Here is a 25151-nt window from a genome sequence, read left to right as displayed (position 1 = left end):
CTTTCAGACAGAAGTCATATGGGAACTACTGAAGAAACACCTTAAAATAGCTCTATCCATGGACATAGAGAGATAAAATGCAGTTATCCTAGAATGTGACGACAGAGACTAACGAATAGCCCCGTCCGAGGAAGAAGACACTTCTTTTGTAGTTACTGCCCAGTAGACCACCAAACCTTACAGATGATTTCCGATGTTCTTGGCTACTGCCCTGAACTTGATGGGTAACACTTTATTGTCGAAGCACCACATACTTGTGTCATAGACTCTGGAGAAATCACGTGGGTACTGTCATGGAATCTTCATCTTACTGGCTAGCATTCGTTCTGCTACAAGGTGCTACATGTGCTGCCGGAGGAGAAAATAACCACCAATCATTCACAGATGTGGACCTTGCGAGCCACAGTAATGAGTGCTTGGCAAGACTCGCTCACTGGCGTGATAGCAGCATGGACGCTGGGGAGGTAACTGACCCCATTTTGATGATGCTTGAGGTCCACTACACAAGATGAAATTCATACCTGGCCCCACTGTTGGTCCAAGAACCTAGGGCTACACAGCTCATAGAATATAGGAGAACATATTACCGTTATTCTACGGAATGAACGTAAGTATTAAACCAAGTCCTCATGATTTATCATGGCATCCAGATATTAAGGCACACATTTGTACTCAGCACTTGGGTTTGCAGTAGATGATGGTGAACACAGAGACCCATAGCTGGACACGTGTAGAGAATTAGAGATGTAGAACCTTCAGCCCTAAAGGGAACATATACCCTATTCCTAATTCAAAGATTCAAGGCTCGTCGTAGAAGAGGAGGCAGGAAGACTACAAGAGCCAAAGGTTAACAACCATAAGGAAGAATTGGAGGCAGCACAAGTCTAAGGACCTTGGTCACTCAGCAAAAGAGCATACAGATCTGGATACAGGCTGGACCTGGAGCAGGAGAGATCACAGATGTGACTCCTCTCTGGGCCTGAAGGGGAGACGTGGATGGAGGACACAGGGTGAAGATCCTGGACTTGAATCCTAACTGGGACTTGGCATGTAGCTGGGATCTGTGTCCAGATAAACCAAGTCAGACTCATGGAGGGAGCTTACAAATGTGACTCCCACCTGAGGCTGGGCCTGTGGACAGGAGTGGACCAACAGCTGGAGTTCTGGATCAGCTGCAGCCCGAGGGCATGGAGATGCCCAAACTGGGGTTGTTTATGTCATTAGGATTATTTTATCACTCATTTTCCCCGCACTCTGCACTCATTTAGTGTTTCCGGCTGGCCTTATTAGTTTTTGTCTGATGGAGTAGAGTCACAATATTAACTTAGAGACTAGAACGCTGCGTTGTGTGCATAAATATTCTCTTCTGTAGCTTTACGAGCTCAGTAAATTAAGGTTGATCAAATCTTCTGAAGTTGTTGCATCTGTGACTCAGAGGATTCCATGCCCTGAGCCCTGACGCCCAATTTTGAGGAACTTAATGTTTGGTGACTTGTGTCTATTTTCTACAACCAGCCAAGCTGTTAATTAAACCCAGTGCAGCATCTCCATGGCAATGACTCTGGCATCAGGAGACCCACTGAAGACCTCGTACGACCAAAAAGGAAGCACTTTATGGTCACTATTAGACGTGACTGTGATGCTTGGCTAATTAATATAAAAGGGCATGAGGAGGCTGATTACATTTGATTTGGGTCTGGGTCCCAGACTCCAGACTATGACCCCATATCTCCCTCTGAGTAGACACAGCGGACTTTAATTCACCTCTTACTTCCTCTTCTTCTAGCAGTGAATGTGTCTTCTGTCCTGGTGCCTCTGTGTCACTGGGCTTTCTCAGGAATAGAAGAAGGAAAAGAGCAGCTCATTCATGGATAGCAGACATCTTCCTTCAGCTGACACTATTAACACCAGGACACAAGATTAAATGTCTACCAACAACAACACATAGGTTTTCACATCTCAGGTAAGAAAGAGAGAAGGCTGGTGGGTCTAGCCTGAAGGGGAGCCAATAACAAAAAGAAGAAAGCCACATTTAAAGATGCAGGTTCCACACCACGTTAGTCAGGAATAGTTAACCTTGAAGTGAATTTCTACAAAACTAGACTCATGAATTCTGTACCTGTTCTAAGCTAACTTAATTGTTGCTCTGCCTTAATTTATGTAGACCTCGTCATTCAATTCAGCAAGTCACTCATTTTAGTTGTGAGAAGTTAAGTAATAAACTTTCCACAAAGTGGAGAGAGGTGCAAGGTAAGATTTAGGCAAAAAATTAACACAACACGGTGTTGATAATTCAATAAATGTACAAATATCTGTAGCTGAAAGGGGTAAGGGATCCGTGCATTCTGGAAACACAAAACTACAAACAGGCAAGAACAAAGGCAGAAATGCACGAGAGCAGACAGGTGGATTATAAAATGCAAGAAAAACTTCTATGCGAAGAGTGAAATGCCATGAGTCAGAATCACAGTGAGGAGCAATGTCTCCCAGACAGAGCAATCGATGCTAACGCGGTTAATCTGCTTCCCGCCCTTACTATCATCAACTTCCCTTAAGATCAGCCATGGCTGTAACACTCACAGCTCTGGCTTCCTAAGCCCCTTTTGTAAGTGATGAGAATTAGCCGTGCCCTGAGGAGTACTCGTGGAGCTCGTCCTACCAGTGCTGTTCCTAAACCAAAAAAGTGCAAAACGCAATGTGCATCTTCCTCGCAAAGCTGCCAGCCATCCCACCCCACCCTTTCTCGGTGTATCAGTTCTTTGAGAATTTCTTACGATGCATATTGATTGCATTCAACTCTTTACCTCGCATCCTCAGACTGTCTCCTCTTCCCAGCCCACACAACTGTCTTTATTTAACCCATCAGGTCCAATTCGTGCTGCGCAAATACTCTTGAATGTGTGACCCTCACTGGAGTGCGGGCAGAAAACTGACCTCCCCTCTCCCAGCGCTAATAGTTGCCAGTACCTCCTCAGCTTAGGGTGGTACTTCGTGCTCACCTTCCCTCCGTGCTGAAATTTTTGCTTAGACAAGAAGGCAGCATCCTTTCCCTCTCCATGATGAAGCAACTTACAGAAAAGGACAGCCGCTAAAATTTGGTCCCTGGTAGCTTCTGCATTAATTTTCAAGGTGGTGGTGGTGGTGGTGGTGGTGGTGGTGGTGGTGGTGGTGGTGGTGTGTGTGTGTGTGTGTGTGTGTGTGTGTGTGTGTGCGCGCGCGCACATATATCATATATGATATAGATGTATAGATACTATATATGTAAATATATGATCTCTATTAACCCCCACTAGCTTTGAGAAGCATGAATTGCTCATTTCACCAGAATGGTTAAAAAATCAGTTACAGGATTTACATCGGTGCAAGTCAGAGTCAGAAATAAAGCCTGAATCTGTCAGGACTCAAAGCACATCTTATCCCTGTGTTATCTAACTCTGCATGAGGGTTTGCAGAAATTCACTAGCAGGCCAAGAATTTTAAGAATTGGAGTTAGGATGGTGAATAGATTTACCAAACTATCAGTCAGTAAAATGCTCTATGTGAGGCTTTGGGCAAGGAACCAGAAGAGGGAGTAGGGGAAGAAGCGGCTATCTGTCCCTCTCACAGGTTTGAGGGGGGGTTAAGAACAATTATAAAACATAGCACGTCAGAAATAAGACAGCTCTCCCGCAGAAGCACAAAGAGCTATTGTGTATTGCACTGGAACTACTTGCTTGGATTAGAATTATGGCTGCTATACAGTGTTCAGACTCATAAATGCTGTACCCAAAATGCTTTGGTCACACAACAGATAAAAGAATCGAAGATGAGTTTAAAACATTGTTTTCCAAGAATGTACACAAGTGCTTCTAACCATGTGTTATGTTTCAAGCATCCTAATTTTAGCAATAATCTCTTCCTCTTGAAGCTTTGAACCATGAGTAAACAGATGCCTTAGAGCAGGACCTATTTATATATTTATTATGACGGAACATCCAGTGTCTGGGAATTATTGTAGTCACATAGCATTTCTCATTACTATTTGCCAGCTTCCATTGAGATCTCTCCTAAGGTAGGCTACGTTGTCAAACTATTATTAATAGTAGTAAAGGTAATAATTTTAATTGTTTTTAAATGTGATGCATACATAGATACTATACCTTCCTCACTTCCTTCAGTACCAATGTTCTAGAGAGAAGCGAATGCATTAAGCTTCGGAATAACTAAACAATGCAACTGTAAACCCAGGTTCTCTTCCACTCCTTTTCCTAATTTCTAAACCTAGATTTGTCTTTAAGGTTTGCATGAGTGACAACAAGGCCATGTGACACATACATGCTTAAGATGAATTGATACTAAGCCATCCTCATGCCCAAGAAGAAAGAGATCTGAGGACACTGGGACTCTGGGTTCTCAGAAGAGCCCACCCAGAGCTGAGGCCGGCGATGACACGGCAGCCTTGCAAAATCATTAATAATAATTTGCTGAGAAGCTGTTAAGTCCTTTACGTGACTTAACACGCAAGAAAGCTGCATGTGTTTACGATATTTATCACATTCACATCTTTCCCTCAGGGGGTACAAAATGTAGTTTAAAAAAAAAGCTAGCAGAACAATCCACTCCAAATTCAATTCAAAAATTAAGAGAATGTCATATCAAGTGACTCATTTCATGCCTGTGTGAGGTCTGAGGAGGAAAGAATTCCTTTTATTGGGAATTACCCAAAGGCTTGGTGAGTGTGTGGTTTGAATGCAGCCTAAATACAAAGCATCAATAAATAAAAACACGCATCAGCTAAGTTAAACAAGCAGAGACAAGGAAGCACCACGTCCCCCTTTCCTGTCCTGTGAGACACACCCCTTCAGAAGAGCAGGGTGGGCAGCTCAAGTGAAACACTTTGAAATAAGTAAAGAGTTTGAACTATGCAGTAGCCAGGAATAAAATCTTCTGAAGGAATTAATGTTATAATATGGTTTATACATAAGAAGATCAATCTGCCATCAGGGGACAACGTGGTGAAGACATAGGGGAAAGGCAACTTCGAGGGAGGGAGGGAAGTGGTAAAAGTTGGCCAGAATCCTCTAGAAAGACGGAGTTCTCTCTGAGGGAGGACAGACCCTCAGAAAAGAACTGAGTTGCAGATACAGTGATCTGTCAAGACTTTAAGAACGTTGGGGCTGTGTTATCAGAGCTACTGTGGAGACATCGCCTCGGGTGCAACCCCTTGACTTGGAATTTTCATTTCTTGGACAAACAGGAAGCAGGAGGAGGAGTGGCAAGTTTAGAAGAAAACCCTGGGAGCGCATGCAGCATGGCTGTCGGTCTCCCGCGCCTCTCTAAGGTGTAAGGATCTCTTCCGCGCCCCTCACCATCTGGGGCTGATCTCTGATGATACAGCCTCCATGGAGTGTGTAAATGAGACTGTAGTCAGAGAGTTTGTCTTCCTCGGCTTCTCAGCTCTGGCCGAGCTCCAGCTGCTGCTCTTCGCCGTCTTCCTGTTCCTCTACTTGTTCACTCTGAGCACCAACGCTGTGATTGTCTCCACCATTGTGCTAGACCGAGCCCTCCATATGCCCATGTACTTCTTCCTTTCAGTCCTGTCCTGTTCTGAGACCTGCTACACCTTCGTCATTGTACCCAAGATGCTGGTTGACTTGTTGGCTCGAAGGAAGAGCATCTCCTTTCTCGGCTGTGCCATCCAAATGTTCGCCTTCCTCTTCCTCGGCTGTTCTCACTCCTTCCTGCTGGCAGCCATGGGTTATGATCGCCACGTGGCCATTTGCCACCCTCTGCGCTACACGGTGCTCATGGGACACAGGGTATGTGTGGGGTTAGTAGCTGCCGCGTCTGTCTGTGGCTTCACTGTGGCACAGATAATCACATCCCTGGTGTTTCATCTACCCTTCTGCTCTTCCAATCAACTCCACCACTTTTTTTGTGACATCTCCCCTATTCTCCAGTTGGCATCTCACCACCCCCACTCCACTCAGATCACCATCTTCCTGCTTTGCGCTCTGGTCCTGGTTATCCCTCTCTTGTTGATCCTGGTATCATACGTTCACATCATTTCTGCCATCCTCCAATTCCCTTCCACACTGGGCAGGTACAAAGCGTTTTCCACCTGTGCCTCTCACCTCATCGTTGTCATAGTGCATTATGGATGTGCCTCCTTTATCTACCTAAGGCCTAAGTCCAACTACTCCTCAAGCCAGGATGCGCTGATATCAGTGTCCTACACTATCCTAACCCCACTATTCAACCCAGTCATCTACAGCTTAAGAAACAAGGAATTCAGATCAGCTCTTCATAGGGTTATAGGAAGAACGGTTACCCTAAGACAGTGTTGAATGTTTTAGGTCCTTTTTTTTCTCTCAAATAACTAAGAATAATGGACTGAGAGGGAAATTCTCAGAATGGGAATAAGTAAGCGACGGAACCTCATGGTCAGAATAAAGAATTTTAAGTTACAATTTTAATGAACTAATTGAACAACTACCAGTATACAAAATTTGGTGTATCTGATATCGCCAGTTAATGCTCTCATGAGAAAGTCAGGAAACATCTACCTTGGTGTTTCTTTTTTAATTAATTATTTTTTAAGTTTTTATTCAGCTATACTGTATGCTGATAATATCAGGGTATCTGATGAATACGACTGTCTCATGCACTGGGACAAATCTAAGTTCAAAGCCTATTTTAGTCAACATTCACCATGTGGAAAGGTCTGCATCTGACCTTCATGTGACTCGGGAGTCCACACGTGTCTCAGGCCAGAGCTAAAGAGAGCCGCTCTGTTTGTCTCTTCAGGAAGGACTAGGAAACAAATGGAACATTGCAGTCCAGACACCTGCCCGTGGTTCCTCCCAGGATCTGCCTGTGAATTACAGTTTCTGAATTCAATTTTTAATTCCTCTTTTCCTTTTCTTCCACACATTACTTCTTTATTGATGAAGACTGGCAGAATAGACCTTCCAGGGACTGAAATAAGAGAAAAAGAAGAGGGATCTCCCATCCTGGCACCTGCTTGTTTTACAGAGTAAAGCCCATCCATAACTCTGGTTCTAGTAGGCTCAATGCCCTATCCTGACTCCCTCGGGTGCTGGGCACACATACTCATAACATAAAATAAATAAAACTTAGAATGTCAGTCTACTTCATTTCTTCCTTAGCTTTGGAGCTTGAGGCATTATGGGGATGGGGCTTGAAGAAAACTAAATATTAAAGCAAACCCGGTTTCATTTATGTAGCCACTTGATTACATTTTTCATTTGCCTGACAATTACCTCAGTCTTCTGGCCTATCAGGTTGTCTCATGAAAAGGAAATGGACTCATAGGCCCTAATATGAATCTGTTTAATGTCAATTGCTTAAGTCTGTACTGCATGGTATTTCTTTAAAATGTTGCTTCACGTATACCATAAAGCAGCCATGAGAAGTTGCATCTTGTAGATGACAAACTGATACTAAGGATTGAGATGGTTTCCCTACTGATACATAGAACTGTGTTGGCTGAACAGTGCTCTCCTGCGACCCTCATCGCACTGACTGCTCTCACTAACAGGGTAGAACACGTAAATATGGCACCTTAACTGTAAAGGCAAGTCCCCTGATGTCTGTAGAAGACACATCAGCCTTGGTAAGGAGCCTTCAAACCTTGTTCTTTTCCAAGGATACTGGACACGATCAGCTTGGGGTCAGATTGCAGAGGACTAACAAGCAGAAAGATCATTGGGTATCGAAAGGTCACGAGTATAAAAGTCAGCAAAGTGACTCGGCAGGCACAGGTTCGAGCTGCCAAGCCTGGACCCCTGAGTGTGAGCCCTAGAACAAGCATGATGGAAGGGGAATCATCATTTGACCTCCACAAGCATACAATGACATGTCCATGCCAACATGCATGTGCACACATACACACACAATTGATAAATAATATAAAAACCTTAAAATAGAAAATGAACAATGCCCCATCCAACTCAAACAATCAAAAAGGTCATGAATCTTGAGTTGCATTTCCAAGCATTTGATTCTTCCTCTTACTTTTTTTCCATATGACTAAAGAGTTAATATATCTCTGTCTCTCAAGTTTAAACTGAAGGTCTTGGTCATTCCAGTCACACACGCATGCACACACACACCTTGATAACTTCATCTCTAAACCCTAAATCTGACTTGAAGTGGTCCAGTTCTGAGATTTGAAGTTTGCTTTTGAAGAGTCCAGAATCCTGCAGGCCTCTGCCTAGGCTACAAATTACAGCTGAGTGTCCTGAGACCCCAGCCTTTGAGTTTCTGGCATAAACTCAACTCGTAGTAATAATGTGTGGAATTATGGTGACACGGAGAGGAAATGGCTAGGGAGGAAGGAAGTTCGACTCCAAGCTGATACGCTTTTACTGCTCAATAAGACGAGGCAACAGACTCCATGGGAAACAGCCCAATGGTCCACCAACACAGTACGTGTTTCCTAAAAGACGTCCTGGAAAAGGCACTAAGTAAACCGATGTCACACGATGATGCACCCAAGAAATACCTCCATCAAGAATGCCAAGGGCAATAGCCTGGACTTATGTAAGCACTAAGAAATGAGCTAGGATTCCAGTACCAGGCCTGGTTTCCCTCTCACTGAAGGTCATAAGGCCAATTGGAGAGCTGTTGGTGACTGCTAAGGCACGTGTGTCACTACTGCACCCTTGGGATTCTTGTGCCCTGTTGGTCACTGATGTGGTTCGTAGGCATCACAGCTGGGGACAACTATTGGTTCTTTCCCTCTTTTGTACCATGAAAGCTGGCCCGATGGGAAGAGGTATTCAAGTCAGTTCCAGCTCAGGGGCTCCCGGGCCTGTTTATGAAGTGCATGGTGTCTTCAGCAGTAAGGACTAATCTTCCCCTTGTGGGAGGCAACCAAGGGCAGCAGCTATAGGCTGTGTGTTTTAGCGGTCAACCCTGGCCAACAACTCAAAACAGGAGGTTTCTCATGCCTGGTATTTGGGTTGGTTTTTTTTTTTTCTTTTTTCTTTTTTCTTTTTTTCGGAGCTGGGGACCGAACCCAGGGCCTTGCGCTTGTTAGGCAAGCGCTCTACCACTGAGCTAAATCCCCAACCCCTTGGGTTGGTTTTTTTTGTTTGTTTGTTTGTTTTGTTTTGTTTTGTTTTTTAAAGTGGTACATTGAATAGTTTTATGTCACCTTGACACAAGTTAAAGTCATCTGAGAGAAAAGAACTTCAATTAAGGAGATCCCTCCACAAGAACAGGTTGTAGACAGGCCTATAAAGCATTTTCTTAGTTAGTGATTGATTGATGGGGGAAGGCACAGCATATGGTGAGTGATGGTCCTGGGTTCAAGTAAAAAGCAGACTGAACAAGTCATAAGGAGCAAGCCAGGTAGCAGGAACAATCCCATGACTTCTGTGTCAACTCCTGACACCAGGTTGCTGCCCTGTTTGAGTCCTTGAACTGACTTACTTCAATGCTGAACAGTGATATGGGAGCATAAGTTAAACAAACCCTTTCCTCCCCACTTGCTTTTTAGTCATGGTGTTTCATCACAGCAATAAAAACCCTAACCAATCACACACCTATAATCCTTCTGGCTGTAACACAGACACACCTTTATTAGATACCCTTAATCCAAGCAATGAAGGTAAAGTTAGTTTGTAGAAGGAAGCAGCCATGCTTGAAGTGAAATCTAATTGAGGGGCAGACAAAGTGATGAATCAGGGAAAGATCTGACAGAATGAGTCAGAGATAGGATATGCCCAACTCTCACAAAAACAGACAGGAAAGAGAGGCAACGTAGGAAGGGCAGAGAGAAAGAGGCAACAGTTTTACCAGGACCGTTTCACAGAGACAGGTTGCAGATGAAGACAGGACGAGCCAGAAAATGAGAAGCTCAAAGATTAGAACAGATCGCCAGAGTTAATTTTAGGCCAAGCAGACCAATTCAGGCCAGAGGCCAAGAGAAGCCAGTTTGAAAGAATCAGTTTGGAGCAGAGTTTTGGGCCAGAACAGCTAAGTGGTAACAGCCAGCCAGAATTCAGAAAGAACTAGAAAGGGTGAGCTTATTCATCAGGAAACCCCCAAGATGACAATTAATTACATCAGGCAAATAAACATTATATTTATAAGAGACAGCCCAAATGTCTGCTAATAAAGTACAAAACTGTTAAGATGTTATAACGGGCTACTTCTTCCGGAAAATGACAGATGACACTTGCAGCAGGAGAGCCAGGAGGACCAGTATTAGGAGGCCACAGCAACTTCTACGGAGGATTGGTAGCAGTCATAGGCACTTCTATCATGGTCAAGGCCGTGGTCACGGTCGAAGCTGTCGTCTCCGTCTCTGTCCCACAGAAAGGAGCGACACCACGACGTTCTTCTCAAAGCAGTTTATTCAGGAACCTTTCTCTCTGTATGCAAGCAGCAATCTCTTACCCCCAAGCACACTCCCTCCTAAAAAAACCCGTAACCACGCCCCATCAGTCCAGTCTACGTAGTCTCAGTTCATAGGTCCATGCCAAATAGCCTGATCTTGTGTCACGGTGCGCCTGCGCAGCTCTCACGATGGGCGTGGCTTACTTTTGGGTGTATGAGGAAGTCAGGTGCTAGTCATAAGACTTGGCAGCAGTCCCGGGCACCATCTTGGGATTGCCGCCACACCCGCTCCGCACACGAAGCCACAGGGATGGTGGAGGAAAAGCAAAAGACGTGTGTAACTTTAATTTTTTTCAAACCTTATTTTTAATGATGCTTCTTAAGCAATTTAACCTCCCTTGTAGCCCACCACCTGTTTAGAAAGGGTCTTTGGAGCCATCCTGTCTATGTTGTCTGGAAATCGGCACTTCGGTTCAGAGGTCAGCAGGCCGTGGCAGCTCTGTCCACTCACAGATACTTCACAGATACATAGCAGTCCAGTCTGGTAGAGGAGAGGTAGCAACAGCAGCAGCAACAGCAGCAGCATCACCTAGCAGAGACAGCCAGGCCTCAGCCTTGGCTCAAGTCAACAGGAGGGACCCACAGGAACACCAAGAGAAGTTCTCGGCTGTGCCTCTCTCAAGGAAGCAAAGACTCGGGACCCACACGCGATGCATAGCTAGCTGTGTCAGCAAGCCAAGCTCTGTCTTCGTCACTCCAGACATCACTCCAGACAGTGTCCTCCATGTGCCTGGCCTCAGCACGTGCATCCAGTCAGCCCGAGGCCCTGGGAGAGGCATGAGGCTGCAGCACACCCCCAGAAGCTTTTTTGGTGTGCGTCCCTCTCTATGGAAACCCAACAAAAGTTCAACTACACAGTGTGAGGCAGACCAATACATGCGTGTTGTTAGCAAAGAACCTTCATCATTTGTCCCTTTAAGTGCTTACTTTAGCAGAGCATCCTCTCTCCTGTGCTTTAGTGAAATGTTCATTCACGAGTCTGCCTTAGCCTTTCACAGCTGCGTCCAGTTTAATGAAACATTCCTTCACATGTTTCTCCCAGCAAAACACCATCCAACGGACTTTTTTTTAATTTATTATATATAACTACACTGTTGCTGTCTTCAGACACACCAGAAGAGGGTGTCAGATATCATTACACATGGTTGTGAGCCAACATGTGGTTGCTGGGATTTGAACTCAGGACCTCTGGGAGAGCAGTTAGTGCTCTTAACCACTGAGCCAGCTCTCCAGCCCCCACCTCACCCACCAGTGGACTTTCTACAGAACCCTTAAAGTTTCTGCTTCAGACAGGGATTCATTGCCTGTGGTTACAGGTGTGTGAAGACAAGGTGATTGATCCCCATCACTAAGTTGGCCGCCTGTTTATGGACATGAAGATCAAGTCCCTGCAGGAGATCTACCTGTTCTCCCTGCCCATTAAGGAATCTGAGATTATTGGCTTTTTCCTGGATGCATCTAAAGGATGAGGTTCTGAAGGTCCTGCCAGTGCAGCTGGACAAAGGACCAGATTCAAGACTTTTGTCAATATTGGGGACTACAGTGGTCACGTTGATCTTGTGTTAAGTGCCCCAAGCAGGTAACCACTGCCATCTGAGGGGCCAAGCTTTCCATGGTCCCTGTGCAGACAGGCTACTGAGGGAACAAGATTGACAAACCCTACACTGTGCCATGCAAGGTGACAGGGCGCTGTGGCTCTGTGCTGGTGCATCTCATCCCTGCACCCAGAGGCACTGGCATTGTCTCTGCTCCCGTGCCCAAGAAGCTGCTGCTGCTGGCCGGTATAGATGACTGCTACACTTCAGCCAGAGGCTGCACTGCCACCCTGAGCAACTTGGCCAAGGCCAGCAATGATGCCACCTCCAAGACCTACAGCTACCTGACCCCTGACCTCTGGAAAGAGATTGTTCAAGTCTCCTTATCAGGAATTCATGACCATCTTGTGAAAACCCACACTAGCCTGCTCAGAGGAGCCAGGCTCTGACTGTGGCTACCATATAAGGGTAAAAATAAAGCAAATTAAGTCTGTTTTTTAAAAGATGTAATGGTATTTTAAATAAAGCTTTCTGTATTTTTATTACAGAGCAAATTCATCTTAAGAAGATGTTTACCGGGTGCTGGAGAAACGATGTGGTGGGTGGAGAGAGTACTTGCTACTCTTTCACCAGATGAGGGTTTACTTTCCAACGCTCATACTGATAATGACATCACATGTTCTCCAGTTCCAGATATCATCACGCCCTCCCCATCACACCCTCCTCCATCACACCCTCCTCCATCATCACACCCTCCTCCATCACACCCTCCTCCATCACACCCTCCTCCATCATCACACCCTCCTCCATCACACCCTCCTCCATCACACCCTCCTCATCACACCCTCCACCATCATCACACCCTCCTCCATCACACCCTCCTCATCACACCCTCCTCCATCATCACACCCCCTCCATCACACCTTCCACTGGTCTCTGTGGGCATCTACAGTCATGCCACAATATGCACACAAGTAAATGATAAACAGGAAAATCAACATGCTGGCCAATTCCCAAGAGATAGTGGACTTCAGCTCCATGAATGGCTGCTCTTAGAACTACGCTCAAGGTTCCCCATAACATCTGCACTCAAATGATGTTGATGTGCAATAATTATGTTCATTTGCAGTCTATGAGAAATGACAAGGACAACTGTCATAGAAGTTCAGATGGCCATGACATGTGAACAGCAGTGCAAAGAGAACATGTACCATTCTTGAAGTAGAGTGTCATGGTTATCCCTGATATCTGGCATGTATTCTCAGCCTTCCAGTACTTAGCACTCAAATTAAATCTATATCAGATTTTGATTTATTCCTTAATGGCTTGCTGTGACCCTCATGACTCCTGGGGACCTCCTGGTGTTAAAAGCCCTGCCTGACATTTGGGGCATAAATTTTATGACAGGGCATAACAATTTGTTGCATGATTTATTGATTATGTTTTGATATCCTGATTCATGATACCTTTCATCCAGAATTCCCTCAAGTAATGATCCTGTGTGCTCTTGGCTTCCCATTATTTCCCATGGCTCCCTTAGAGAAGTTGAGACTGTTAAAAGATATTAATCTTCATATGTGAGAACATCTCCTAGAATAAGTGCAGAAACAAGGAAAGTAAAAAGGCACCAAATTGGGGTAGGAGACCAATAAAGAAGCTGAGAGTTTTTAAAAAGAATTTGATTTGGGGGGATTATAATGGAATTACATAATTTCTCCCCTTCCTTCTCCTCCTTCCAAACCTTCCCAAGTACTCACATACCACTCTCTTTCAAATTCAAGACTTCTTTTTCTTTAATGGATGATACACACACACACACGCACGCACACACACACGCACGCACACACACACGCACGCACGCACACACACACTCCTAAAACTATACCTGGAGCCTGCTCAGTGTGTGTAATGTTGCTTGTATGTTGTTTTCAGTGCTGACCCTTTGGTATTGGGTAACCAATTAGCAAGCTCTCCCCTGGGGCAGACTAGTGCCCCCCGTTTCAGCAGACATACAATTTTGTTTTGCATTTGGCTTGTTCAGAAAGTCCATTCATTTCTCTTTCTTAAGATTTATTTGTTTGTTTATTTATAGGATTTATTTATTTATAAGTACATACCAGAAGAGAGCATCAGATCTCACTACAGATGGTTGTGAGCCACCATATGGTTTATGGGAATTGAACTCAGGACCTCTGGAAGAGCAGTCAGTGCTCTTAACCACTGAGCCATCTCTCTAGCCCGTCCATTCATTTCTTTGTTAAAGTTACAGAATTTGGTTTTGCCTGGCTGGAGGGCTCTGAAAAGAATTCCTCGGGAGGTGTGGTGTGGAGCTCTGTGCCTAGCACCCGTGACATCCTGTCTGGATATTCATCGTTTTCTACTATGGATATATCACTTTTATATATAGAACATGAAAAGAAAGGGCTAAACTGAGGTAGAATTATGGCACTTCTGTTACTTTGGCCACAAAGTTAATCAGACAAGTAAACATATGTGCCCTATCATGCAGGCCTTATGTCCTAGGGGAGATTGTGGACACCATTTAACCCTGAGCACAGTGATTACAGGAGTTGTCGTGGGAGAGACCCTGCTAAGACCCAGAGTAAATGTGTCATGTGTTTTGATCAGCAAGCAAGTCCTACTTTAAGCTGTGAAAACAGCTGGTGTTTAGTTACCACCAAGTCCCTATAAACCCAATGTTTGTGTCACCAAAGAAATATTTATTTAAAAACCACTGGATAAGAACAAGGCCCAGTAACGACGGTAACGCACAATATATTATATTGTGGAAATTATTTATCTCCTATAAATATTACTTCACATATTTCTTCATTTCTTTATAGACAACCAGTCTCTGATCTCTCGGCCTAACATGAGTTTATTTTCTCGATAAATCCCTACATTTACCGCTCACATTGCCTTAGAGTGAGTCTTTTATCTGTCTCGTAAGATGGGAGAAATCTCAAATATTTACTCAAGTGTCCATGTAGTGTTATTTTCTGGTATGTTGTTGGCTGTTATAATCAGAATTCAGCTAAGAAAGCCACATGTTCCAAGCAGCTACTTGGAACAAACAGTTGGTTCTGGGAAATGCTTGTGTGGCTGTGCAGGAACAAGGAAGAGTTGTATATTTACATCAAAAAGATCCCCCGTGGTGCTCACACTTGCAATGTGGAAATGAGGGTTAGAAATTCATAGGTCAGAGGAAAGACTCTAGACTAGAAGATTCCCACAAGGGGAAAGAGCTTGGAAGTTGACCAAGTTGATTAAATGATAAATGGGGTATACCCAGTGGGGTCAGGAATGGGCCATAATTGCCTAAAAGAATGGTGTGGGTGTAGTCTTTACCTCTGAGGAGATACAGAAAGTCTGTGTTGACACAAACACAGCTCTCACTGCAGAGGAATGAAATAGTTTATCCTGGAGCAACTACAAGTCAGCATAGCCCAGGAACACAGATTTACAGATCTGTGTTTTCAGATTTAGATGTCCAAGATATACAATATCCACAAAATTTACAGATTTAGGTATCCCAGATATACAATATTCACAAAATTTAAACATCAAGACAATAAAAAACCCAGAAAAATGAGCAATGGAGAAGAACAGAACGTTCTCAAAAGAAGAAAACTAAATGGCTAAATAACATCTTTTTAAAGTGTTCAACATCTTTAGCCATCAGGGAAACCCAGGCTAAAATTATACTGAGATTCGATCTAAACTAATCAGACTGCTCATCACTGGGAATACAAATGGTAACATACTGGGGTGGACCTGAGGGCATGGCCGTGTTTCACGCTGCTGGGGAGAAATGTACACTAGTGTAGACACTTTGGAAATCGATCTGTGTTTCCCCAAAAACTAGAAAAAACCTGCCACAGGACCATACACCACCCCTGGGCACATAGAGGAAGCACTTTAGATCATACTAAGAAAAAGAAATTTATTTTTAAGAGATATTAAAGGGCCTCTTCTACACCCAATCTGTCCACCTGGCCAGATCTCTTACATCCTTCTGAAGAGTCTAGCTCGACTCCCTGACCCTCTCCTATCCATCCCTTCTGCCAAACCCGCATCTACCTCAGATCCCACACCAAATGCCCAGCCTAGTTTGGCTACCCAGTCAATCACTAGCTACCTGCCACCACCCGCAAGTCCCTTCTGAAGCACACCAAACACTCCACCCAGCCAGATCTCCCATGTTACTCTCAAGGATCTAGGCTTGTGAGACTTAACACCCACACTTTCTCTCCAACCCTCCGGATCTACCCTGGGACCCATATTCAGTGTTCCAGCCTTGTGTTGTCATCCTTGTGTACTGCAACCTACCTTTTGCCAAGACCCTCCCTCTCTCTCCAAAACATCAGGCCAATCCCATGACACATCTGACTTGTCCACCTAGCCAGGTCCATTCCACACTACAGGCTTGGACAAGGAAGCACATCAGCCCTGTCCCCTCTGTCCACCTGACTTCATGCCACCCAAGTTACTTCCAACCGTTAGGCCCAACCCACCCTCACATCCTCATTTCTGTCTCAACCAGCTCCATCTATATCAGACTGAGAACAAAAAAAAAGTTCTCATCGCAATAATATAATACCAACAAGACGAAAGATGAAGTCAGTATCTTCTTCTGAAATCCACCAGTCCTGTAGAAAAGCATCACAGTGAGAATTTCCTAGTTGAACCCCAAGACACGAAATGTAATAGAACAATTATTAAAAATTTAAGTCATTTTAAAAAGACAAAAAAAATGTGGGTGGAATTAAGGAGAAAGAGATTAAGGAGAATAATCCCCAGAGTGATGCCCACAAAAACACAAGCGTGAAGTGGGTGGACGTGACAGCGACAAGCTAAGCCTTGAGAACAGAATTCACTCAGGAGACATAAACGCTGACGAGGACTCCAGTTCAAACAAAGATGTGATTTAAAAACCCGATGGCTCAACTCTAAAACCCGAAGGAAGCCTTACAAGTAAAATCAATCAGGCTGAAGACTGAATGTCACGACTTGAACATAAAGTAGACCAAATAAGTAAGGAATATAAAACAAATTTAAACACACAAAGTGAATATATAGGAACTGTAGAACACTGTGAAAAAATAGGCAAACCTTCAAATTATTGCCACAAATTAAGGAGAATTATCCCAAGTCAATGGCATAGACCAGATCTTCAATAAGATCGTAGGAGAAACGTCCCCAAACTAGGGAAGGACACACCACACCAATACAAAAGGCACACAGGGCACCAAATACACAAGACTGGATTAAAAAGTCCCCATGGCATGTCACAGTGAAAACATGAAGTATGCATAACACATACAGTGAATGGGAATTTGTTTAAAAGACACCCGAAAGATAGCTGACTTCTCAATGGAAACTCTGAAAGCCAGAAGATACTGGAGCAGTGAATCTCAAGGCCTAAGGACCACCTGAAACACCATACCCAAAAAAGCACCAGCCATAATTGAAAGAGAAGGAAAAGCTTTCCACTCTATAAACAGTCTAAAAAATTATATCCAAAAACATCAAACCTGAAGGGAAATAAGAAGCACTGTTCCAAGCTGGAGAGAGAATGAAGCACAGCAGACGCCATGGAAAGAATCATGGTTATCAAACCATACATGCTACTGTGAACACAAGCAACACCAGAATTGGTGACATGATGACTACAACCGCATTTCAATCATAACACTAAATGCCAATGGCCTCAATTCTCCAATCAAAAGGCTCCGGTTCACTGAATGGATCAAAAAAACAAAATCCATCCCGCTGTTGTCTATAAAAGACACATCATAGCTTTACATATAGGTACCTCCTTGATACCAAATGATGGTCAAAAACACTCCAATCAAATGGGACCTGTAGGCGAGCAGGCATCATTGATCTAATATCTGGGGAGAAATAGACTTCGAACTAAAAGTAATCAGGAGAAATAGGAAGGATACATCATTCTAATCAGGACAACAGTTAACCAAGAAGGCATTACTCTCTAAACATACATCCACAAAACTCTGGAGCACTCCATTTCATAAAAAAAAAAAAAAATCCTACTAGATTTAAAGACACAGATCAACACCAAGCCATTTATTGATGATTTCAATAAGTCAGTCTCTCCAATGGCTATGTCATCTGCATGAAAAATAAACCAGTAAACATAAAAAACAATTGGCATCATACTTGAAATGGATTCAAAAGAGAGCTACAGAATACTATGCCCCTTTTCTAAAATAAACCATGTTTTGAAATACAAAACAAATCTTTAAAACTTAAAAAGATGGGCTGAGAGAGATGGCTTAGTGGTTAAGAGCACTGGCTGTGGGGGCTGGGGATTTAGCTCAGTGGTAGAGCGCTTGGCTAGGAAGCGCAAGGCCCTGGGTTCGGTCCCCAGCTCCAAAAAAAAAAAAAAAAAAAAAAAAAAAAAGAGCACTGGCTGTTCTTCTGAAGATCCTGAGTTCAATTCCCCTTCTGGCTGTACAGGCAGAACATTTTATACCTAATAAATAAATAAAAACAATCTAATTTGAAAAGATTGAAATCACTCCTTGTATCTTACCTGTCCACAATTCAATAAAACTTTAAATTGACACTAAACGAATCTCTAATAAGTACACAAACTCACAGAGATTAAACAACTTATTACTGAATGATGAATAGGTCAAAGGAAAAATAAAAAATAAAATAAATTTTAAAAAAAAATTCTGGAACTAAATGAAAATGAAAACAAAACAATAGAACCCCTGAGATGCATAGAAAGCAACCCTCCCATGGGGAATTTACAGCTCTAAGGACAAGAAATAACTGTCTTATGATGCAAAACAAAAGCTCAGAAAAACAAGAACAAACCAAACTCAAACCCAGTTGATGGAAAGAAATCATGAAAATCAGAGTAGAAATTACAGAAGAGAAACAAAGAAAACAATACAAAGAATCTTCTAATCTAAGAGCTTGTTCTTAGAGAAGATAAAAGAAATCGAAGGGGCTGGAAAGATGGCTCAGCGGTTAAGAGCACTGACTGCTCTTCCAGAGGTCCTGAGTTCAAATCCCAGCAACCACATGGTGGCTCACAACCATCTGTACTGAGATCTGATGCCCTCTTCTGGCGTGCCTGAAGACAGGTACTGTGAGTGAGTGTGTGTGTGTGTGTGTGTGTGTGTGTGTGTGTGTGTGTGTGTGTGTGTGTACTTACAAATAAATAAATCTTTAAAAAAAAAAAAAAGAAATCGAAGAACCCTTGATCCAACTAACCAAAACTGAGAGAGGACCCAAATTAAAAGACTCATGTAAGCTTAGATTTTTCAAGACCTACTTCATTTAGGGTTCTTAAATGCTCCAATCTCCCTTCTAGCCCACCAGCCAGAGGTAGGGGAGGAAAGGGTTAATAGGAAAAGGGGTTGTGGACCTGTTTAGAAGTAGTTCTTTGAGGCGATTTCATTTTTCATTATCAGAATGCCAGCAGTCCAGTTCAAGAGCAAACACCCAACACAGATCACCGATGCCGGCTCCATCCAACAGAAACAGCAAAGCTACACAGACTCTGCATAACTAAGTGGGAGTGGTCAGAATCAGCCAGATTACCACAAGAAGCTCTCTGGCGCATCTCTCTCTATGAAGTGAAAACAAATGGCGATTAGCAGAGACCAGAAGAATTAAGACCGTGAAGACAGAAATGAAGCGAACCTTGCAGGGCGTAGCGATGCAAAAGCTTCCTCTCACTGCTTGTGGGGTTCCATTTATATTCTTTCTAAGCATCCTGTGCCCTCTCACAAGACAGCTTCCAGAAAAACATCACGTGGCACTGCTGAGTTGTTAAAGACACCAAAAACTTCCACTTCAGGTCCCCCTTTCTGTTTAAAAAAAAAAACAAAAACAAAAAAAAACACTTTTTTCTCTAACATTAACAATCTCCACAAAATAAAAATAATTATGAGAACCATAAAACTGGGACTTTATATCACATTTTAAATAAACTGCTCGTGTACAACATATCAAATAAAAGTCAAACAAAACAACCTTAAATTTCTATCAAGATATATTAATCTATGCCAAAGGAAAATATGCAAGACTAGTATTCTTACTTATCATTGTTTATTTGTTGTTATTATTAGTCCCTTTTTCCCTCTTCTCCCCCATTATTAGAGGAGGAAGATCCCTGATTTAAACTTTGTTTTGTTTTCTCCCTGACCATAACCAATAACAATCAACCACTTCAGACGATAACAGTCATAACCAAAACCATCCATCCCACCTTTCGGGAATGCGGGACTCATGTTCTTCCTTGTCTGGAGACAAAAATATCTTTTTGTTACCCTGTGAAAATTGTGATATTGGCCAAATCCCAGGAGAGCTGGCTGTATGTTTTCCGTCCAGACTGCATTGTCTGTCCAGTCTCTGTGTGATTGATCATCAGGGCTGGCCCTTTTGAAGTTGATTTGCATGCATGTTTTGGGAGAGATCAGTAACTGAGGCAGTCTGAGAGTGAATCACCTGGGCTATTTACTTTCTGAAGACATTCATGTCTCAGCCCATAAGAAGTTTTCCCTGGTCAGATCTAATCTTTATAAGTTTTGTTGGGGGCCATATTTTTTTATTCCCTGTAGATGCATAAGCATAACCATGTCTCCATCTTAAAACTACGGCCGGTTTCCCTTCTCTTGTCAACACATCTGTATGGCATATTGGCTGGCCTAGTTCCTCAGTTGTTTCAATAACCCAGTGTCTCTCAACTGCTGTTGTTCCTTTGTCACCAATATCAAGAAAATTTAGAGTTAACAAAGCATTATTTAGTAAAAACCTAGGGACTTTTTTACTCTTCCTTTTTGTTGAATAAGCATCTACTTTGAGGAACAATTGGCTCTTTCTACAGTTGCTTGTCCTGGGGGATTGTGTGGTATATCAGTAATATATTGTATGTTATAATATGCAAAGAATTGCTTCATCCTATTGAACACATGTGCTGGGGGGTTGTTGGTTTAAATTTGCACAGGCATCCCCATCATGGCCATTATTCCCAGTAACTGTGTTGTTACATATTCAGCCTTTTCAGAACCTAAGCCATGAGTATGTATCAATAGCATGATATACGCCAGGAGCCATCTAGGAGAAGCTAACAGCTAGCAGGTGATCTTCCTGACATTGTTCCGCCATGGATTAAAATCTACAATGGATTTGCTCCTTTAGGCAAGGCTGAGGAGAAATCCATTTTAGGAAAGATTCCTGCAATTAATATTCTTTTTCTGTTATTATTAAATATATATAACAACCACTATGCATTAGTCCACCATTTTGAGCAGATCTCTGCAGAACAACAAAGATGTACTGTCTTGTGGTGATGCTATACAGACAAATAGGTGATTTCTTAATCTTAATGATGATCGTGTAAGAATTCCTAAAATTCTATTGATAATCATTAAGTTCTTTTATAATAGGACTGCTATTAAATCCTTTGTGATGTCAAAGCTGCAATGAGAACTCTGCCAGTCTTCAAAGGTCACCAGTTAATGGCTTCTAAGATAGCAAGCAGGCATCTGCATCTTAAGAGCGCATTCCAAGAGTTTGTAAAACCATTAACCAATGGTCATAAAAAGGGAACAAACAATTTACTATAGATACAAGGACAGAAGATAAAATATTTACTGGGTTTATCTATACAAAACTTCACTAATACCTTAGTCACAAAAGTTATGGTTTTTAACTGTCCATGAACTTGTAGAAACTGGTGACAGATAATGTTTAGCCAGATAATTACTCTTAATGGATATGCATGTAAACACTCTGTGTCGTAAATTTCTTATTCAATTTATATTTGAACTTTCAGTGAATTTTTATAAAAGAAAAAAAGGGAGGGATGCTTGGAAAACCCATGTGATCTCTTCTCCAAGAAAAGGTACAAAAGACTAGAAAAAAAATCACATTGGAAGATAGAACATTGGAGAGAAAGTGTTGGGAGCATAGCATCTGGAGTAAAGGCTTTGGGAGTAAAGCATTGTTACATCAGAGCAGGAGGAGAGAGCAAGATTAGAGGGAGAATGCAGAGTGGCATAACTTAGAAACTATAAGGCAACTAAAAATATTAAGAGAGCAATGTGCAGAATGCATAGGGGAAGAGAAAATAAAAAAGAGCTGCAGAGAGAGCAGAAGGAGCAGAAAGGTCTCTCCTCACCATGGGACAGAACAGATCATTCCTTAATAACAAGGCAGGCCTAGTCAGTTTCTTCTTACAGACTTGGGTTTAATTCATTTAGCAATAAAGGTAGAAGCATTTTCTTTCTCTATGCAATAAAGATTGGAGCTTATTTTTCATCCAGAATGAGTGAGTTCTTTCTGCACTGGTGCTTGGTCTTTTGCTCCATATGCATATGTAAGTATGAATGTGTGTGTGTGTGTGTGTGTGTGTGTGTGTGTGTGTGTGTGTGTGTGTGTGTGTGTGTATGTATGTATGTAATTATGAGATAGTATGAAAGATATTGGGCCCAACTGGTATAAATGGAGATTTATGAATATGTATGCATGAATCTGTATAAAATTTATGAGTTGAATCCATATTTGCTTTGTAAAAGTTTTTCCTTCGCAAGCATGATTCTCTTCTTCTGGTTCAATAGAAGTTTATTGCTCCAAACTTCCCCCTAGCCTGACAAGGAGAGGCATTTGACAAGAGGGAGAAGGTTCTAGTTTAATCCTTTACTTAATTCCCTGCTGTTTTATGATGAGGTGCCAGTTGCCAGAGGCTGCAGTTTCTGGCCCAAAAGGAACCCAGGCTGGTCAGCTGCAAAGTGACTTAGACTTAAAAATGGGTAAATGTTTTGTTATTAAACAGTAACCCTAAATATCTCACCCCTGCTGAACCCTTCTTCTTCAGGAAAAAGCCAAATGGCAGATGACATTGGTGCAGTGAGAAGGCCCGGAGGACCCGGGGGCCCAGGATTAGGAGGCTGCAGAGCTTCCGAGGAGGATTTGGCAGGGCAGCGGTCTTAAGGGGCTGTAGTCGTAGCCGAGGCCGCAGTGGTGGAGGTAAAGCTGAAGACAGGGAGTGGATCTCTGTCACCAATCTGGGCCGCCTGGTTAAGGACATGAAGATCAAGCCCCTGGAGGAGATCTACCTGTTCTCCCTGCCCATTAAGGAGTCTGAGATTATTGACTTTTCCTGGGTGCATCTAAAAAGGATGAGGTTCTGAAAATCATGCCAGTGCAGAAGCGGGCTGGCCAGCGAACCAGGCAGGTTCAAGGCTTTTGTCGCTATTGGGGACTACAATGGCCAGGTTGGTCTCGGTGTTAAGTGCTCCAAGGATGGTATCCGAGGGGCCATCATCCTGGTCAAGCTTTCAATCGTACCAGTCCAGAGAGGCTATTGGGGGAACAAGATTGGCAAGCCCCACACTGTGCCATGCAAGGTGATAGGGCGCTGTGGTTCTGTGCTGGTGCATCTCATCCCGGACCCCAGAGGCACTGACATTATCTCTGCTCCTGTGCCCAAGAAGCTACTGATAATGGCCGGTATAGATGACTGCTACACTTCATCCAGGGGCTGCACTGCCACCTTGGGCAACTTTGCCAAGACCACGTTTGATGAGATCTCCAAGACCTCTAGCTACTTGGCCCCTGACTTCTGGAAAGAGACTGTTCACCAAGTCTCTTTATCAGGAATTCACTGACCCTCTGTGAAAACCCACACCAGAGTCTCTATTCAGAGGACCCATGCTCCACCTGTGGTTACATATGGGTTTTTATACAAGAAAAATAAATGAATTAAGTCTGTTGGAGAGAGGGAGAGAGAGAGAGAGAGAGAGAGAGAGAGAGAGAGAGAGAGAGAGAGAGAGAGAGAGAGAGCGCACACCAAGAAGGGAGAAAAACTGGGGCATGCCCCTCCCCCGCTGCAGATATAAATACCTTTGTTTTCCAAATTCTGCAAAATGAAAAACATCCATCTTCCAGATGTCATTTCTTTTCGTAACCCTAGGGTTACTACCAGCAGGAAACAGAGTTTGGTTGTATAGAAAACACATAGAACATTTTTTATTATTTCTTTGGTTTGTTGCCTAATGATCAATTTTTTTTCCTTAAACCTTTCCTGTTAGTATGATGTTTCTCATGAAACTTTGAGGCTTCTAAAACATTTCCTATTAGTAATTGATAAACTTCCCCATCTCCTTGAACTAATGGACCTGGGAAACCTATATGAGATCGAATATGAGTAATATATAATGGAGAGTTTCTGTTTCTGATGACCTGTTGCAACTGAATAAATAACAAAGTTAATTCCGTTATCAGGTACATATTCAGCAGTCTCAACATGCAAAAGAACTCTTTCTGCTTTTAAAGAATCAGTAATTAATTAGGAGATTCAGGATAACCCAATAATACCATAAGTTGCATACAACTCTAATTTTTAAACTGAATATGGACTTTTGATCACCTTGCTTATTTTATCTGACTTATAACATGCCATCCCCATCTTGTTTGCAACTGTGGTGCCTCTGGAATTGGTGTTCTCTTTACTGTATGTGGAAGGATCGATTAGTTCTTTTTATAAGCTGTTACATTTGCTTTTTGGGTTTGTTAGTAGCTTCTCACAGGTAGTTACTACAAGATCCTTGCCAATATTCATTGATCATAATCTCAGCATTGGTCAGAGGTATTACAATTTCAGTCAGATCTGCTCCTAACCAATGATGTAATCTTATTCCACATTTTATAGTTAATTCAGAAATCTCTTCTATTTTTTACTTGGTTTATGAGCTAAGAAAATCCATTCCATGATACTATCTTCCCTTTGCATAATGAGCCCAGTAGGAGAATGAGTCGAGTGTAAAATAACCAAAATACAATCAAGTCTAGGATCAATTCTACCCATGCATGCTTCTTGCAGTCTTTGTTCTACAAGAGTTAACTCTTTTTGTGCTTCAGCAGTTAGATATCTTGGACTGTTTAAATTTTAATCTTCTTGTAATGTTTGAAACAAATTTTTTAACTCATATGTACTCCAACTGTAGGACTGTCAGTTAATATCTCCTATTAACTTTTGAAAGTCCTTAAGAGTTTGCTATTGGGCCCTATGACTCTGAATCTTTTGTGGTTGAATCTGTTGACTGATTTTATAATCCAAATGACTAAGTGAATCTCCTCTTTGCATTTTTTTCTAGAGCAATCTGTAACCCCTAGCATGGCAGAATTCTTTGATTTCTTAAATATTTCATCTAAAATGTCTAGAAT

General features: G+C 42.6%; 1 protein-coding gene and 2 pseudogenes across 1 annotated transcript; all 3 read left to right on the top strand.

Moving 5' to 3' along the window:
• The first annotated feature begins 5381 nt into the window (after positions 1–5381).
• Or10k2 (olfactory receptor family 10 subfamily K member 2) lies at positions 5382–6326 on the top strand. The gene has a single exon (NM_001000537.1). It carries the CDS (start codon positions 5382–5384, stop codon positions 6324–6326), a length of 945 nt encoding a protein of 314 aa, NP_001000537.1.
• Positions 6327–11696: 5370 nt separating this feature from the next.
• Positions 11697–12408, top strand: Rps2-ps25 (ribosomal protein S2, pseudogene 25; annotated as a pseudogene).
• Positions 12409–13081: 673 nt separating this feature from the next.
• Rps2-ps11 (ribosomal protein S2, pseudogene 11) lies at positions 13082–23686 on the top strand (annotated as a pseudogene).
• The last annotated feature ends 1465 nt before the right edge of the window (positions 23687–25151 follow it).

The sequence above is a fragment of the Rattus norvegicus genome, chromosome 19 (genome assembly GCF_021556685.1).
Source record: "Rattus norvegicus strain SHRSP/BbbUtx chromosome 19, alternate assembly SHRSP_T2T, whole genome shotgun sequence".
NCBI classification, from domain to species: Eukaryota; Metazoa; Chordata; class Mammalia; order Rodentia; family Muridae; genus Rattus; species Rattus norvegicus.
This window is presented reverse-complemented; position numbering and strand designations above follow the sequence as displayed.